This window comes from Chionomys nivalis, chromosome 11 (genome assembly GCF_950005125.1).
Source record: "Chionomys nivalis chromosome 11, mChiNiv1.1, whole genome shotgun sequence".
NCBI lineage: Eukaryota > Metazoa > Chordata > Mammalia > Rodentia > Cricetidae > Chionomys > Chionomys nivalis.
In genome coordinates, this window is record NC_080096.1 from 13,007,152 (window position 1) to 13,026,682 (window position 19,531).

At 49.8% G+C, this 19,531-nt stretch overlaps 1 protein-coding gene across 2 annotated transcripts in view; it reads left to right on the forward strand.

Annotated features, from left to right (window-relative positions):
- The window catches only part of Pax7 (paired box 7), an 89,878-nt gene extending 80,044 nt beyond the window's left edge, over nt 1–9,834 (forward strand). For both annotated transcript variants that reach the window (XM_057784807.1, XM_057784808.1), the window contains exons 8-9: nt 1,280–1,526; nt 9,719–9,834. In XM_057784807.1, coding sequence (XP_057640790.1) covers nt 1,280–1,526; nt 9,719–9,834 — 363 coding nt within the window. The remainder of the gene's footprint in view (nt 1–1,279; nt 1,527–9,718) is intronic.
- Nucleotides 9,835–19,531: the final 9,697 nt, after the last annotated feature.

Below are 19,531 nucleotides of genomic sequence, written 5' to 3' on the forward strand. Positions count from 1 at the left end.
CCTTAGGTTGTCTTCTGATCTCCACATGTATGCTATGACATGTACCCCCAACACACACACACACACACACACACACGTGAACAAATAAAATATTAAAAGCGCGGGCTTTGTGCTTTGGTATAGTAGAGGTAGGAGCTCAAAGTCCAGAGTCGAGAATGTTACAGTCGGCATGACAAATGTGTGTGGGGAGGTCATGAAGCCAGGAGGACCAGCCTCACTTCAGCGTGTGTGAAGATGGGCATCCCAGTCCGATGGGGGAGGCACAGTCAACTAATTATCAGAGGGAAGCCCCCGACTGATGAGAGAGACATGATCATCTGGTTAGGAGACTTAGGAATGCACTCAGCAACTCAGGCACAATTCCACCATTCCTTCACCCCTGATAGGCCTAGGATGTCCATTATCTAGTGAGTGCATTTGCTCATTCATGCATGCATTCATTCATTCATCCGCCCCTTCAGCGGATGGGCCTAGGGTGTCCATTATCTAGTGAATGCGTTTGTTCCTTCATGCATTCATTCATTCATTCACCCCTTCAGCTGATAGCCCCATGGTACCTTTTACCCTAGTTAGTAAATTAATCTCTTGTGCATGTGTGCATTTATTCGTCTTCCATTCATTCATTCAGTCAGTCAGACGCCTAGATGATTGGCCCAGACTGCCCTTTGTCTAGTTGGTGCCCATTCACTCATTCATTCATTCATTCATTCATCCAACTGATAGACAAACCTTGTGTGGTTAGCGTGTTTGTTAGTTCATAGACATATACAACCATTCATTTATGTATTCATTCATTTCTTCATTCATGTAGCTGATAGGTCCAGGATGTCCCTTTGTGAAATTAGTACATCATTCATGCATTTAGCCACTGGCTTATTCATTCAGCTGATAGGCTCAGAGTGCCTCTTGTCTGGTAAGCACCCATCCCTCATTCATTCACTTGTTCAGTCAACAGATCCAGGATACCCCTTATCCAGTTAGTGAAGTTACTCGTGCATGCAATCATTCATTCATTCATTCATTCAGCAGAAGGCAGAGGGTAACCCCCTCAAACTAGGCCACAAGGGACAGAAAGTGACAAAGGGCCTGCCTTGCTACTGGAGCTTCTGATAGGGAACAGTCCCTTGGGCCCATATTGGGCAGGGAAAACACTGAAGACCAGCATCCACTTCCTAAACAAGGCTGTTGTACTGCTGAGGTCTGCCCTGGGCCTCTCGGTCCGGTCCTTTCGAGATGGTGCCCTGGGGTCCAGCCTCTGGCACTGCCTGTCTCTCTGCAGGTGATGAGCATCCTCAGCAACCCGAGCGCGGTGCCTCCACAGCCCCAGGCTGACTTCTCCATCTCTCCGCTCCATGGAGGCCTGGAGTCTGCTTCTTCCATCTCAGCCAGCTGCAGCCAGCGGGCCGACTCCATCAAGCCAGGAGACAGCTTGCCCACGTCCCAGTCCTACTGCCCACCTACCTACAGCACCACTGGCTACAGTGTGGACCCTGTGGCTGGCTACCAGTATGGCCAGTATGGCCAAAGTGAGTGTCCCCCTTGTTGCCCATCTCCAGTGGGCTGGCTTATTCCTGGGCAAGGTGGTGGCCAGGGTGGAGGGTGTTTCTTTCTTTTAAAATATTTAAAATTATCTTAGTTTATGCGTATGAAGGTTTTGTCTGCCTGTGTGTCTGTGTACCACGTGCGTGCAGTGTGCTGTGGCCAGAAGAGGGTGTCTGATCCCTGGAACTGAAGTGACAGATATGTGTAAGCCATGCTACGGATGCTGGGAACTGAGCCCAGGGCCTTGGCAAGAGCAGCCAGTACTCTTAAGCTGGAAGAGCAGTCAGTGCTCTTAACCACTGAGCCATCTCTCCAGCCCTCATTTAAATCTTAAAATAAGCCAGGCAATGGTGGCTCACTCTTTTAATCCCAGCACTTGGGGGATAGAGGCAGGTGGATCTCTGTGAGTTCAAGGCCAGCCTGGTCTACAATGTGAGTTCTAGGACAGCCAGGACTGTTACACAAAGAAACTCTGTCTCAAAAAACAAGCAACAAAAATGAAACTAATTTTTTTAAATTTAGTTTTATTTTATTGGTGTTTTGCCTGTATGTATGTTTGCATGAGGGTGTTGGATCTTGGAGTTAGAGACAGTTGTGAGCTGCCATGTGGTTACTGGGAATTGAACCAGGGTCCCCTGGAAGAGCAGTCAGTGCCCTTAACCACTGAGCCATCTCTACAGCCCCTACAATTTTTTTTTAATTGTGTGTGTGTGTGTGTGCGCGCGCGCGTGCGTGCGTGTGATATATGTGAGAGGAGGCATGGACTTGGACCTGAGTGGGGGGTCAGAGGACAAATTTGGGTGATTGTTTCTCTCTGTCCACCTTTACATGGGTTCTGGGACTCAAACTCAAGGTTGTGTTTCACCCTTTGAGCCATTGCTCAGGCCCAGATATCCCTTTCATAGGGAAAACAGAGGCCCTTCAAGGAAGCAGAGGTACCTAAGATGTTCTGAGCTGCCCATCAAACCCGCTCACCTCTGAGTGAGACTCTCACTTTCATCCCGAGAGCCACAAATGTCCCTGCATTTTCTAAAGGCCAAACTTTAAAATATAAGAAGAATGGGGCAGGTCACTGCTTCATATAGTCAACATGTGACTACCCAGGAAACAATCTATCTTCTTTTGTTCAGACTGCCTTTGAAACTTTGTTGCTATCTGTTAGTGATACTGGGGCTCAAACCTAGGACCTTGCCCAAGCTAGAGCTAGAGAAGGGCTACATCCCCAGTCCTCTATTTACTTCTTACTTTGAGACAAGGTCTCACTAGGATGTCCATCCACACTGGCCTGAACTCACTCTGCAGCCCAGATGGGACTTGAATTTCTGTCCTTCATCTTAAAGTTCATGAAGGGGCTGTTGGGGACGCGGTACTGTGCACCCAAGTCCTTCTAAATAGATTTGTAAGTTTTTAACCATGAAACAATGAAATTAAAGATCAGGTTTTGAGTTTGAATGACATTAAACTGACATCTGAGAGTCTACTCCCCATTGCACTAGGGTCAAGTGCAGGACAGCTAGCTGCATGTGGCCGGTGGCATGAAGTGGGGACCATACAGTGGGGGATCTGATTCCCTCTTCCCCATACACATGGGGGAGACGGCTTTGTGTAGAGCTCTGTCTTCTGCATGACTCTCCCATCCCCCGGGCTCCAAGGTTTCACGTACCCATTCCAGCCATTGTTCCCTTGGCATCTTGCCTTGATGTAGGGACAGCGGACCCTCAGGCCAACAGCTGGACAAGATGAGCTTGGCCACAACCTGTGGCTGCCACCTGATAGGGCCAGCAGCAGGGCAGGCCCAGACAGGATGGGGGAGCCAAAGGTCACAAAGCTGCCCTCCTGCCACCTCCCAGCAAAGGCCTCACCTGCTGGTGTCAAACTAATCAGGAGAGCGTGTGGAAAGGGTGAGGCCTCCAGCCAGAGGGCATCCTCTCCTCCAGCTGCCGCCCGCCCCTGCCACACTGACCTCTGCTTCCTGAGGCCCCCAGCCCACTCCAATCACATGACCTTGGCCTCCACGGTTAAATGAGGGCCAGCTGTGTGGACCTCCACCTCCCATGTGCCTGTGTGCATGCTTGCATGTGTGTATGCATCACAGGTATGTTGCAGTCCAAGGGTATGTACACAACTATGTACAAGTGATGTGACTTGGATAATTCAGCAGCTGCAAAATGGCCCCATATTTGCAGATAAATGAGTTGCCTATAAGTGTGCAAATTTGTGATGAACATACGCGTTTACATTTATCTTTAACTATACGCAAATACATACAAATGACCATTCTGTGTACGCACTGGTACAGGTATATGGTTTTGCATGTATGAGCACACACAGGCACACATACCTATGACAGACAGCATTTAGTAATATGCACACATTTAAATTTTCATAGATGGGTTCTTAAGGGCTTGTGTGTCTATATATGTGTGTGTGCATTGACATGTGTGTGTATCCTTTGTGTACAATGAGTATGCAGATAAACATTGTTGTGTGCAATCATGTATTTTGGTGTGTGCATGTGCATAAAGGTGTCTCTTATTAGGCATGCTTGGGTGCTTGCATGGTTGTGCTGTTTGTGTCTGGGTGTGTATATGCTGTGTCTGGGCATGACTGTGTATGCAGTTTTATGTATAACTATGGATGTGTAGGACTGTGAGCGTGAACACACGTGTGAGAAGCAGATTTACATGACCATCTGTGAACAGGATGCACCCATGTGCACAGAGCCTTTCCAGTGGGTCCCAGGTTGACCTCCTGACCCAGCACATGTTCCCAGCCCAACACGCGACACACATGCTCTTGATAAAACCTTTGAGAGCAGCAGCAGTAGCATGGGCGGCCCCAGGCAGGCGTTAGTCACACCCGGAGCCTGGAGCCCCCGCCCTGCTCCAGGGCGCCTGCCCAATTCGGAAATAAAATTAACCCCAAAGTCGTTATGGGGGTGGTAGGGGAGGGGGATCAAAAGAGAAGGGGCCCATGAGGCCAGAAAGGAGAGGTAGTTGCCCTCCCTCTCCTTCCTCGCCCCTCCCCTCCTTTCCCTGCTCCTCTGTTGCTGCAGGGAGCACTAAGGACTCCTCTTGGGCCATCTTCCAGCCCCACATAGACCCCACTCACTGAGGCCCCTCTTCCGCCATGGACAAGATACACATCCAGCCTCAGCTTTATCACCTGCAGGACGGGTCTGGGACCAGACAGATCATCTCAGAGGTTTCCTGTCATGCCATCTCCTTTTCTGTTGACATTCTGGAACATCCCAAGAGCATGTCATCTTCCCATTAACTACCTGCCGACATCCCCAAGCATACATAAGGCCAGGTTCCCTGATCAGCTTGGAAAGTCACGCATCCTGCACACACTTCCCTATATTGGTCCTGACCCACCTGTCACCTGCTGCCTCTTGTTCCATGCTTGAGTTTAGCCCCCACAGCGCTGTGCAAAATGTGAGCTTATTCACATAGCTTTCACAGTTCCTGGGTCCTCAGCTTGCTCGGCTCAGAGAAGTAAGTAATGTTCCCAAGGTCCCATAGCAGGGGGATTGTGACTCAGCTTTCCAACCTCACACCACAGCTAGTCTTGTGTAAGACCTTTGGAATTGATTGGTGCACGCTTGCTCTCCAGTGTGCAGACTCGTGTAAGTTCCACTGAGCATGTGTGCAGAGGCGAGGCATAGCTGTGCAAAGTGCGTGTGCAGGACGGGAGGAGAAGTGACAGTTAGTTGAGCATCTACTATGGAGTTGACATCCTAGCTACACTGCCGCACAGAGTCGTTTGCGTGGTAATTCCCACTGCTCGCTACAGAAATGGCATCTAGAGAAATCACCTGCCTAAGGTATTGCTGGGCGAGGTAGCCTCGCCTGCATCCCAGCCCTCACCTTCAGGCGTCCTTGGAACATGGACCTGACCCAACTCCTGTGCAGCAGAACCCTCCCCCGTCTCCTCGGGCCTCTCACCTTCCCAGGGACACCTTCATACCTTCTATTCCTGTTCTGGCCACGTCCATCCATCTGCCCATCTCTCAGCGTCCCTGGGGTGGGTGGGGGCAGGAGGCCAGGGACGGGGCACATGGTAGATTAATATGGCCCCAGTGTTCCCAGAGGCCAGGGCCACACTAATGATGGCGCTGATAGGACGCAGGAGTGTGAAAAGAATTTTAATAGATCTGACAACTCTAATAAGAATTTGTGTCTAGAAGGGTCCTCCTCTGGGGCCGCTCGCTGACGAGGCATTGATGGCTGAGATTTGTTTACGGGTTGGCATTGCTGGCCCATCTCCTGCCAACTCCTGATTAATGTAATTGGAGATGTTCAGAGCCCAGGCGGGGTGTGAGGCAGGAGAAGGGAAACACGGAGGGACAGAGTCCCTGATGAGGAATGTCACCTCCCTGCCTTCTCGACAGCCCCTTGGCTCTACCCTAGGAAGAGGCAAGCGAGCCCTACAGTTGGCCCCCGTGCTCTGGAAGTTGCCAGGGTCGGCAGGAAAGTTGTTGGGAAAGCTCCTACTGTGTGCTGGGGGAGGCCAACCAGGGAGCAGGCATAGAGTGGGTAGAGGTGCCAGAGGAACGACTCTTTATTTTTCCTGCATTTTTATGTGTGTGTGTTCACGCATGTGGAGTTGTGCTCATAGAGGTCAGAGGTCAGGCTCAGGCATCATCCTCAGACATTGTCCATTTTGTTTTTGAGACAGCATCTCTCACTGGCCTGGAACTTACCAAGCAAGCCACCAGGCAGGCTGTCCATCAAGCCCTGGGGGATCCAGCTGCCTGTCTCCCCAGCATTGGGTCCAGCTTTTCTGCACGGGTTTCAGGGATCCAGTTTTCACATCTGCACAGTTTTATCCACAGAGCCATCTCCCCAGCTCCATGGGTGTCAACTTAAGCTCCTCCGGGCCACTCGTGAAGTGTTAGTCTGGACTGGCAACTGTCTGTGCTTCAGTTTCCATGTGTAGGACGCGGGAACTGTCCTGCCTGAGGCACAGAACTCATGTCCCCTAGTACACAGTAAGAGCCAACTAAGTGTGGACTCTGCCTTTGCTGTTGTCCCTCCCCAGGGACAGACCCCAGAGCCCAGTGCAGCGATAACTAATAATGAGGTCATGCCAGAGCCCAGCATGGCATAGACTGAGGCAAGGTAGGCCACCGCCTTCTGTGACAAAAGAAAGGTCACTAGAGGTGATGTGTGCCCCTTGGTAAGTTTGTGACATTGATTGAAAAGGAAATGAGACAATGTAGGGGAAAGGGGCAGGCAAAGTACCTCAGTCTTGAAGGCCGTATGCACATAGAGGGTCACTTCCAGCGATGCTCTTATCTCAGGGCCGATTCCAGGAGCTGCTGATGAAGCCCAAGGCTAAGGAGCTGCCACCAGGCTTCCTGGGTTTGAAAACATGGGAGAAAGCAGCTGATTTTAGTTACAGTCCCCAAGGACCTTGGCTCTACCTCTGTCAAACTGGGAAAAGGGACAGCCGTGCTACCTGGTTTGTAGAGCTGGAATGAGATCCGAAAGCACCCCAAGTACAGGGCTGGGGGAGAACAGCACAGAGCTAGTTCTTTGCAGCTTCTGGTTCTATCCCTTCTGTGCCTGTCACCCCTCTGAAAAGGTGGCTTACTTGTCCCTGCACCCTGGAACCCGAGGAGAAATGACAGTGTGGGCAGAGCTGCGGGGTCTTCCCAAAGCTAGAGCTGGGAATCCCACGCTGCCCACAGCTGCCTCTGCTCTCCCAACCGGGAGCCTGGGACTGAGTGAGTGATGGCACAGACCCTCAAGCCCAGGAACTCATCACAGGGCTTCCTCTATTTACCCACCTGGATCCTGACTAGCTGAGGCACAGACGAGATCCAAAGAGAACCCAGGACATCCTTTAGAGTCTGGGATCTTGTCCCGAGCCCTCTGTGACAGTTTAAAAACATTGTCCCCGCCGCTTTGCAGATGGATAAATAGATCTAAAAGGGAAGACAGTTTGCTCACAATCACATGGCCAGGAATGTGACCACCCTTGGCCACCCCTCCTCCATACCACCATTGAAGGCCACATTTATTCTGGACCCACGCTCTACCCTCGGAGGCTATGTGTGTGGAGTCTTTTAACTTTCTCAGCAGTTTTTTGGTCCGGATGCCATGTCCCATTATGCCAGCAAGGAAACTGAGGCTGAGGTGGTGTGCCTCAGATCACACTCAAAGTTGGCAGTCACGGAATTGAAATCCAGGTCATTTGAACCCCCCCCCCCCCATGTGACATAGCTCAGTTATTGAGATTGTCCCTCTGGCCTCCCTGGCCTAACCATCAGGCTGTGTTCATCACCTCTCAGTTTTACCCTCCCCACCCCAAGGTGCCAAGCTTGGGGAAGCACAGATACTGTCTCCAGGGAGCCCAGAGGGCAGGTGACAGAGGGAGCCTTGTGATGCTTCATGCACAGCTTCCCAACTTCCCCTGAGTCCTCTGTGTCATGGGAGTCCTATAGCGTGCACTGGCGACAGTCTCAAGAAGGCAGCATCCTGCACCCTGGGAGGCTGAGCCACATGCCTGTCGAGTGCCTTGGTAAGGACAGATTTCTTCTAGGGCTTCAGTCAGGACAGGTCCGCAGGCAGGCAGGCAGTTGTAGCTGCGTATGACAGACACCTGCGTCTCCCTCTTATGTTCATGGGACCTGCGTGTGTATGGGTGTTCCCATTTGTGCATCCGCTCACAAGGGTACATGGTTCACACACGTGTGTGTGCTTGCTTGGTGTGTGTGTCAAATGGGCATGGATAGGCATTGTTCTGTATGAATGGTCATGCTATACTCAGCATTACCTTGTGAAGACACTCTCTCCACTGGTCTCAGGGCACCCCCCCCACCACCACTCATGTTCACACCTCATCCCCACCAATGCCAGCCTGTCTTCACTGGAGCCGACGGGCTGTGGGTCTCAGCCCCCACTCTTTCTCCCAACGGCCCCTTGGCTCACTTGCAAAGCCACTTTGGCTCTTGTTCAAGGGTGCTGCTCGGCCTCCTACATGAGCCACACTCAGGGTCCAGCACAGGTCAAGAACCCTCATCCTCAGTGCCGCCTGGACTCACTCAGCGGGGTTCACTGGCCTCCCCGTGGCCTGGATATCCAGAGGGCTTGTGGGAAGGGAGCTTAATTCTCCACTGAACACTGGATGTGTGTCTGTACTTGCCCGCAGAGTCAAAAAGAGAGCTGGGAGCAATAAGCTTTGAGTAAAGACGGTAGAGTGGCTGGAGAGGAGGTGAGGAAAAGAGATCCGTGAAGAGATCAACGGAGGAAGGAGGGATGGGGGAAGGGTGGAGGGGTTTTAGTTTTAGTTCTGTTGCTGTGGCGAATGCCCTGGCCAAAAGAAGGAAGGGGTTCATCTTACTTACAATAACATGTGCTAGTCCGGGATAACGGGGAAGTTAAGGCAAGAACTTGAAGTCACATCACACCCACAGTCAAAAGTAGAGAGAAACAAATGCATCCATGCCACCTTCTTCCTTGCCTTTGGCTAGCTTTCTTCTTTCTTATACAGCTTAAGGCCCCCTGCCCGGAGAATGTGTCACCCACAATGGACTGGGTTGATTAATAATCAATTGGCAAACCAGACAGTTCCCCACAGACACGCCCACAAGCCAACCTGATCTAGACAATTCTTCCAATGAGGCTCGCTTCTTGGGTAATTCTAGGCTGTGTCAAGTTGACAATAAAACCTAGCCAACAGAGGGTAAGGGAAAGATGGACAGATGGACCGAAGGATGAAATAAATAGAAGAATGGATAGATAAATAGTATGGATGGAAGAACAGAAGGCTAGGTCGGGAGATGGGTAACTGGAAGGAAATGTGTACAGATGAGTGGACAGAATAATGGGTGAATGGAAATAGGTGGATATTAATTGATGGGTAACCAGACAGACAGAGAGAAAATGGATGGATGGATGGATGGATGGATGGATGGATGGATGGATGGATGGATGGATGGGAGGACAGACAACAGATGGTTGGAAAGAGGGATGGATGAATAGACATGTAGACAGAAGAATGTAAGAATGGACAGATAGATTGTTAAGATGAATGAGTACACAGATGAATGGATGGACAGAAGATGGATGGGAGGACAGAAAGATGGATGGTAGATGGATGTACAGGTAGACAGAAGGGTGAAATGAAAAAAGAACCTCAATTTCTAGAAGCTACTCTCTCTTTCCAGCTGCTGTTGATTACCTGGCCAAAAACGTGAGCCTGTCCACACAGCGCCGCATGAAGCTTGGGGAACACTCCGCCGTGCTGGGACTTCTCCCTGTGGAAACAGGCCAGGCTTACTAGGGCCCCTGGGGCGACTTGCCCCAGCTAATGGTCCAGCCTAGCCCTTCCCAACCCCTGAGCTCCTCACCTCCGTTCCTTCATCTCCCTGGGGTCGAAGAAGGCCAGGGAAGAAACCCTTTTCCTTCCCACAGGTGGCTCCCTGGAGACAGACAACTAGTGTGTCATATGCCCATGGTTAATGGCCTAGAGTGGCCCCTGGTTCTGCCCTCCCCACCCCCATCTCCAGAGAGGTTCCTAGCCATCCTGCAATGACCTCCAGCTCATATCCATTTCTCAGTGTCGTGGCCTTGGTTCTGTCCCGGCACAGAGACTGAGGGTCAACCTGAACCGAGCACCTAGTCGTCAGAGGAAAATGGTGCCAAAGGCAAGGCCCTGAAATCCTTGGTCTCTGAGTTCTGGGTGCCACAGGGGCAGATGGAGCACACCGGGGTGAATCTCTTGCTTGGCATCAGAACTGCATCCCCTTTCACTGGACACTGAGATGAGCCCCCCAGGGTGTTCCCAGGAGAAAGCAGGCAACATCTCAGTCTTCCCCAGGAATCTAGAGGACTTTGGTACAGCTCCCCCCACACCTCTGCTGGACATCAGGAGACCACGAAGAGCTTCTACCAGGGGGCAGGGGGCGCGGAAGCAGAGATTGCCAGCAATGGGCTATCCCAGAATGCCAGGCTCCAGGTCCAGCATCAGGAGGTGCAGGACTCCTCTGCTACAGTCTGCCAGAGGCTTGCCCTCTGCATCAGGGCCTGGGGAAGCCCACAGAACCTGTCGGTTTCCTCAACTGGTAGGAGAGGGGAAGATTGTGAGGTGACAGGAGGCACAAGGCAGGCTCAGAGGGTCTGAGGGCTATCTGCCTTCAAGTCCACACCACTGGAGTCCTGCATACCATCTCGCTAGCAGCTGGGAGCCTGCCTCACGCATGCTGGTCCTCTGAAAGGGGGAGCCTCCTCTCCCAGCATGTAAGGCTCTTGAAGCCACTGGATACAGAGCGCCTTCTCGGACCAGGCAAAACTGCTGCTCCCCCCCTCCCCACTCCCGAGAAGATGCTCCAGTCTCCAGTCTCAGTGGAAGGCCGTGTCCATCTCCTTTTCAGAGTGGCACTTTTTTCAGTGTTGGCTGCTCTCGGTCAGGAGGCTTCTGTCGCCTCACTAGACACAGTGCACCTGGGGCACTGTTTTTAAGTCACCAACCCTAGGCAGAGGAAGATGCTGAAAATCTCAGCAAAGAGGACAAGGCACCTTCCTTAAACACTCCAGGTTCCTTGAATTCCACCCTCTTTTAGAGCTGGGTCTTTGGGGGAATGGATTGCTCAGGCCCCCCAGTTGTCTTCCCTGGAGCTCTTCATCACACCCCCTATTTATCAATTGTGCCCATCTTTACCCTCTCCCTCACTATAATCTACACTCGGACCACCTCCACCCAGTGCTGGGATGCCACAGCACCAAACCCACGGACACTGGGCCTGATGGCTTGTCCCCACCTGTACACGTGAGGCCACCTGCTGGCCCAATCCACACCTCCCGCCCTTAGCCGGCAAGACATTCCTAGAAAGAGGGGCTGCTGCTCAGGAGCCCCGACCGATTTCCTTCTGCCTGGGGAGCTGGACCGGCGAAACACTGGGACACTCGTCTACACGAACACGTGACTGGTGAACATCTATTTCTCATCTCTAGACCTGTCATCTGAAGCCTGTCCTGGGCCGTGACTAGGGTGGCTTGGATCTGTGGTTTAGAGACATCTATCATAACTGGGGACACACGGACTCTCTGGTAGCATCAAGCACCAGCCAGGTGGGGCTCGCCAGCTCTGTCCAGGTTCCAAGAGAGGAGACTTCTGGGCTCTTTGAGGTCTGGATAAGAGGAAAGCCACATTGCCCGTTGGAAACCCAGCTTCCCTTTTCGCTGCTCGCACAGCAGCAAGCGCCCCCAACAGAAGACCAAATGAGTTTTCCTGCACATTCCTTGCTCCCCGGAGGCCTGACTCTGGATGCCTCTGAATCTTCTTCCATCCACTATGATTCAGAAGCAGGAACCTCAAGCAGGTGACGTCCCCAGGGCCCAGCCCCAGCCCAGGAGACTACATTCCAATGCTTGGACCAATCACAATGACCCTCCTACTAGGGTAAAGGCGACCAAGACCTGCTTGGGAGAAAACAAAATGACTTCTCATTCCATTCACCGCCTCTGAACGTTCCCCAAGCTACCATCTTGGTATAAAACTGGACTTGTGTTCTGAGGGGCCCTTGGTCCCCAACAGATTTCCCCAGCATTTCATATTTTTGTGTATCTGTCCACTCTGGTCTGTAAAACTCAACCCTGTTTGGCCAGCTTGCAGCTTCACCAGAGAGGTGACGTCTTTTAGATGAGAGGCACTGGGCCTCTGTCCCTTTGGGATTGAGTGTAGCCTAGGAGGCCTGACTTCCGGTTAGTAGGCCAGACCAGAAACACCCCTCCTCCCTGTATATAGAGTCAATAGCAAGATAAGAGGGGCGCCCTCCGTGTCACCTCCAGTAGCCCCTGGTTCTGTGGAGGCCCCCCCCCGAACTCATTGTATGTTAGTTGGAAACGTGGTGTTGTGCTGTTCGTTTATAGAACATTGGCTTTTTATATATAAATCTATATACTTAAAAAAAAAAGGAAAGAAACCCCCACAGTGTGTGTTGTGCTAGTGCCAGGGACCATCTGTAGGGATTTGCTCATCCTGTGTTTTGGATTATGTATTCCAGCCTTTCTTGGGTTCCTTCATTATTATTTTTTTTGCCACCATCCCCTCAATTTGGTGTTTCTCTCTTGCTATGAAGATGAAAGCAATGGTGGTTAGACCCAAGCTTCTAGTCTCTTGTTTTGTACTGAGTTTACCTTTGCCCTTCTTTTGGGGGACCAGGAAGGAGCAGAGGAAACAAGTTGGGAGGCAAGAGAGTAGGGGACAAGAATGAGGGGGAGAGACTGGCTGGGGAGACAAGAAAGAAGCGGAGTTTTGCAGCAATATGACCTCATGTAGATCCTCTATGAGGCTGGCGTTCTCCCCAGGCTCTTGGACACATCTCTCCCTATCAGACACTTTTTAGGGTACACAAGCATCCTCACCTTCTGCAGATGCACCAAGCCAAGACCAAATGGGGGGGGGGGGGGAGACACTCGGGCTGCCGTGTTGAAATGCTTCAAGACACCTGTGTGTTTAACATTGCCTCTGTCCCCATTGAGCCAGGCAGTCCCCTACTGGGAAAATACCCACACTGCTGGAGAACATTCCTTCCTTCTAGGAAACCCCAACATTGTTGCTTCAGTGTTGGACTCAGCCATTTTCCTCCATGCGAAGTGAGTGTGTGTGCATGAGGGGTGTGAGTGGGATGTGCGCGTGTGGGCGGGTGTCTAAATATAATAATCGCACCATAATTTATTCAGCTATATGGAGTAGTAGACTAGAAGGGACAAACTGGTATTTGCTTTAACTACCTGCTGCTTGTAAGCGCTGCCTCTGTAACTCAGGCATAACTGTTATACATTAAAAGAAATTAAAAAAAAAAAATGAAGGTTCTGTATCTTCAGCTGACGGCCATCCTGTGGCTGGGGGGACCGGGATGTCTGGGTGCACAATGGGTTGGTGTGGAAATGTTTCTCTTGTACTCTGTATTGGTGGGTTTGTTAGAGAGACAGAACTGATAGAATATTCACACACACACATACACACACACACAGAGGGGGGGATTTATTAGACTGGTTTACAGGTTGTAGTCCGACTATTCTAACAATAGTCCTTTCCCAATAGAAAGTCCAAGAATCCAGCTGTTTTTCAGTCCACGGACTGGATGTCTCAGCTGGACTTCAGTATTGCTAGAATCATGAAGAAGTAGACTCTGATGTCATTGAAGGAATGAACTTGCTTTTGAGAGTGAGGGCAAAAAGGCAAAGAGCAAACACTTCCTGCTTTTGTGTCCTTTATATAGGCTGTCACCAGAAAGTGTGGCCCAGATTAAAGGTGGGTCTTCCCACTTCAAATAAATCAATCAAGAACAACCTCCCCCCTCCCCCACCCAGAGATGTGCCCAGTCTCTTGGATTTTAGTTAATTCCAGATATAGTCAAGTTGACAACCAAGAACAGTCATCTTAAGTCTGCCCCTTGTTAACTCGACATACAATCATATCTCCTTTGGTACCAGGAGTGGCATATTACCCTCCCCAAGTACCAAACAGCTGTTGGCATGCTGTGTGTGTGCCTCTTTGGTATTAATAGATATCAACACAGATGGATACAGATAAACAGAGGTAGCCACTGAAGCATCTCTGTAGGCTTCGGAGAGAAGCCCCCAAATGCTGAGCTGAGAACCTTTGGTGGCTCTCACTCCACCTAGGAAAGGACTCAGAAGCACCTGCTTCCCTAGGAGCGGTACCAGATGTTACATGTATACTCTGGCTGAGTGACTGGAGAGTCCATACCACCCCACGGTGCTGGTTTCCTTGGAGGAAATTCTGAACAGAAAGGAGTTGTGTGGAAGTTAGAAATGGGGAAGGCCCATGGATCAGTCACTCCTGTTGACCTGAATCTATCTATCCAAGGTCAAGCTCTCTAGAGCAGGACTTGGGAGGAAGCCGAATATGCCCCTGGCCTGAGACCAGATGGAAGCTGCCTAGTACCTTCTCCACGGAGAAGGTCCTGAGTCCCATATACACCCTTAATGTAACTGGTGCTTTCAAACACAGCCGATGAACACCCTTAACCTCTCAGTTAAGAAGATTTGGGGACATTCAAGGCCTCCCCAAGTTCTACCCTCAGCTCTGCATCAGACTGACTGTAGGACCTGAGGCCATCCCTCTCCCCCTTGGACTGGATCTCCATATGTTCTAGAAAGTAGGCTAGATGACTTCTAAGGACCTTCCAGGTTACCATGGAGATCCTCTGAGCCAGAGACTGGGCTTGAAGGCAGCTTCCAGGATACTGGTACAGCTCCGAGATGTTCATCTTCAGAGCTGGGGAAAGGAACTAAAATATAAGATGCCAAAATAGGGACTTTGTACTCAGGGACCCAGAGAACTCCCTGACACACTCCTAGGAGGCATTCCTAGTGGTCATTCTTCCCCTGACAACTTTTGTCTGTGTCCCGTGGAAAACTGAATGGTCTTCAAGAGGACACACTGCCACCCAGCGCAAATTCAGATTTCCATTCACGAAGCAAAAGAAGAGGTAGCCATTGGACAGATACTTGTACCGGTCAGCTATTTCAGTGATAATGCCACATAAGGGAGCGATCTGACTGCACTCACCCCAGTGTCAGTCCATTCCCAAGCCTTCCCTTGGATGAAACTGACTAACAAGGGACAAAAGATTACTTAGACAGAAGATGCATGGAACCTCTGAGGTGGGAAAGATGCCTAGACAGACACTAGCCCAATCACAACTGCTGCCTATCTGGTTGTCTTAGGGTTTCCATTGCTGCGAAGAGATACCATGACTGTGGCACCTCTTATAAAGGAAAAAAACATTTAATTGGGTTGGCTTATATTTGCAGAGGTTTAGTCCATTGTCATCATGGTGTGACTGGGTGGCATGCAGGCAGACATGATGCTGGTGAAGGAGCTGAGAGTCCTACATCTTGACCCACAGGTAACAGGAAGTGAACTGTGTCACTGGGTGTAGCTTGAGCATAGGAGACTTCAAAGCCCGCTCCTACAGTGATACATTTTCTCCAACAAGGCCATACCTACTCCAACAAAACCACATCTCCTAATAGTGCCACTTCCTTTGGGGGTCATTTTCTTTTGGACTACTACCCTAGTCTTCCTAAGAGTTTCCGGTATTCCATTCTGTCCCCTCCTCAGGCTATGTAACCTACTCTGAGCAGAGATTAACTTTCCTAATCCCAGCCACATGAACAGCTGCTGCTGGGAGTGGGGCTTATTCCCCTGAAGGCTTCGGGGAGTGGGTTCAAATCTCTACTACCTCTCTTGCCTTCCCTCAAATAATTGAACAATGTTCCTTTGATCAGGCCTCACCATTAGGACCAAGTCCCTTCTGTGTGACCAGAGGCAAGTCACTTTTCCTCAGCCGTCCCATCCTTCAGACAGGAATAAAGTCTGTCCCTCTGCATCAGAACTATAGCCAACAATGCAATGATTTGCTGGATTCAAACACCGATAGCTTGCAGTGTGTGTGTGTGTGTGTGTGTGTGTGTGTGTGACCCTTGTCACTGCTCACAACCACTATTTTTAATCTTAGTCCTATTTCTGTTGCTATAGCAAAACACTCAAGATGGGGACCTTATAGAGTAGGTGTGGCTATCATGATAGCTTATCAAGTAAAGACGACTGCTGGTCACACCTGAAGACCCGAGTTTGACCCCAGAGTCCAGGAAGGCATGAACCAGCTCCACAAAATTGTCCTCTGACCTCCAGATTTGTGCTGTAGCTTATACACCCACACATACATCGTGCACACATTCAATAATAAAAAATAATTTGTTAAAAGAGTGGACATTGATTTGGCTCATGGCTCTGGAGGCTGGAGAGCCCAAGAGTACAGGCTACATCTGTTCAGTGCCTGGTAAGGCCTCATAACAACCTGGTGAGATGGGCTGTATACCAAGGTGGCTTAAAAGGGTAAGTGGCTTGGGTGCACCCAATGGTAGAGCATTTGTCTAGCACGTGCCAAGGCCTGGGTCCAATCCCAAGCACCACAAAGATGTAGATAATCTTCCAGTTGCTCTTCTGGCCACTGTGACCCAATGACTGTCAAAGAGCAAGGGTCTGCTTTGGCTCACAGTTCAGAGGGGACCTGGAACGGTCCTCCAAAGCAAACCCTTCCTTCCCCACCTTGTTTCTTTTCAGGCTATTTTATGCAGTAACGGAAAAGGAATTAATATACATTTGGTGAGTCCCAGGTCTTTGTGATAGACTGTCTCAAAAAGTTGCGAACAGTACCTGAAGTGTGACACCAAAGTGGGCCTCTGCCCTCCACATGTGTACTGTACATGTATGCACATTCAAATACAAGAGCATGCATACACATGAACACACACGATGAAAGTCACTCTCAAGATCCTGTAGTTCTCCATCATGGTGGGCTGGAGAGAGGGTCCCTTACCAGCTATAAAGACATATTAATGATAGGTCACATGGACAGAAATGGCTATCTCTACAAATTGGGAATCACCTTGGACAACACTAAGGAGAAGAGGACCTCTCTCCATAGCGACAGGGACAAAAACCCTCCAACCCCCAAGAGAGCTTGTAAAACTGGATCTTCTCTCCAGAACCTTCATATGAAACCAGCGCCCATGCCCATACTTGACCACCACAGTCCAGATCCTCAGCCAGGGACCCTGCTCTGCTGAGCTGAGATCTTATGAGATCTTCAGTGAGTGCTGTCTGAGTACCTAACTTGTGTAATGATGGAAACTCCCACAGAGAGGCAGGGGATGCTAGAACCTGCAGGTCTGACGATATTTGTTCCGGAGTCGGCCTGTGTCTTAGTCACTGTTTCTACTGCTCTGATAAAACACCTTGACCACAAGCAACTTGTCTGTGTGGCGTTGGGGCATTGTTTCATCTTACAGCTTGTAGGCCATCATTTAGGAGAGTCAGGGCAGGAACTCAAAGACAGATCCTGGAGGCAGGAACTTAGACAGAGGCCATGGAGGAGTGTTGCTTACTGGTTGCTCTGCCTACTTCCTTATACAACTCAAGACCACCTGCGTAGGGGTGGCACACCCACTGTGGGATGGATCCTCCCACACCAATCATTGAGACAATCCCTATAGGCCCATCTTATGGAGACATTTTCTCAATTGTGGTTTCCTCTCCTCAGATAATTCCAGCTTGTGTCAAGGTGCCATGGGGCTAGGCAGTACAGCATCATTCTAAAGCACCAACCATCCAGTGGACCTGCGGGTACACTTAATTCAATTTATCTCCCATTTCGCACTCCAAATCCCCAGACATCTCATGACCGAGGCAAGTCTCATAGCCAATCTCAAATCAAAGGGTGGGGGATGTACTTCCCGCCCATCTGATTTCATCCCAGAGGAGTAAAGAATTGATGCGCATTGTTCAGGAAACAGCAAGACTGCATCATGTCTGACCTGACCTCTTCCACTCCACGGACAAAGAGTTAATTGACAACAATTACTTCTCAGGAGGGTTGAAACCCTGAGTGCCCCTTTTCCCTGTCCTGTCAAAGTGGCTCATGGCAGATGTCTAGGCCTCTCAGGAGGACTTCGGAACCCTGGAGTGAGGACCGAAAGTCAGATCACTTGAGTCAGGATAAGTTACTGGGTTATCAGGAAGAGCATGAGATATGAGTGTGTCGCCAGGAATATCCCAGGCACGGGGCTCAGGTAAGGCTCTTGGTAGAAGAGACTGACTTCCCTGAGGCCTTGGACTGAGCCACACCTTCCTTACCCTTTAGACAATCCCTGCTTTGGGAAGCTAGGCTGACGTCCTATATTAACTGCCTACACTGTGAAGACCACGTCTTGCCGTGCTAGGAACCTTCTACATGCTATTAGCCTATAGTTTTCAGGCAGCCACTCTGAAGCCAGCCTATATCCCAACCTAGGGACCACTGCCGGTTGATCTTGTGCAAGGTGCCCAGCTCTCTCTGAGGACTCTGTTTCTCTATACAGGATGCTTAAAGATGGCATCAGCCTCCGAGGTGGTTGGGAGGATTCAGCAAGGTCACAGAATTTCCTTGTGGCTACGTTTCACAGATGTACTGATCACATGACCTTTTACTGCAGAATGTTTACTGACTACATATGGATGAGCCAGGGGATTCCCAGCAGTCAATAGAAAAATCAGAACCCTGTTGGTATCAGTGGAAAGAGATGAGGCATGTGAAGGCATGTATGTCTCTTTTAGAGTCCTCATTGTTGTCTAGGTTCTCTGGGATTGTGATTTTTAGGCTGTTTTTCTTTGCTTTATAATTAAAAAACACTTACAAATAAGTATATGTGATAAATGTCTTTCTGGGTATGGGTTGTGTCACTCAAAATGATATTTTCTAGATCCATTTGCCTGCAAATTTCAAGATGTCATTATTTTTTTTTTTGCTGTGTAGTACTCTATTGTGTAAATGTACCACATTTTTCTTATCCATTCTTCAGTCAAGGGGCATTTAGGTTGTTTCCAAGTTCTGGCTATGACAAACAATGCTGCTGTGAACATAGCTGAGCACATGTCTTTGTGGCACTATTGAACATTTTTAGGATATATACCCAAAAATGGTATTGCTAGGTCTTGAGGAAGATTGTTTCCTAATTTTCTGAGTAATTGCCACACTGATATCCAAAGGCGAAGCACTCCCACCAGCAATGCAGGAGTGTTCTCTTTACCCCACAACCTCTCCAGCAAAAGTTGTCATCAGTGTTTTTGATCTTGGCCATTCTTACAGGTGTAAGATGGAATCTCAGAGTTGTTTTGATTTGCATTTCTCTGATGACTAAGGATGTTGAACATTTCCTTAAGTGTCTTTCAGCCATTTTAGATTCCTCTGTTGAGAGTTCTCTGTTTAGGTCTGTACTCCATTTTTATTGGGTTATTTTTTTCTTTTAATGACCAAGTTCTTGAGTTCTTTGTATATTTTGGAGATCAGACCTCTGTCTGATGTGGGGTTGGTGAAGATCTTTTCCCGTGCTGTAGGCTATCTTTTTCTTGTTGATCATGTGCTTTGCTTTACAGAAACTTTTCAGTTTCAGGAGGTCCCATT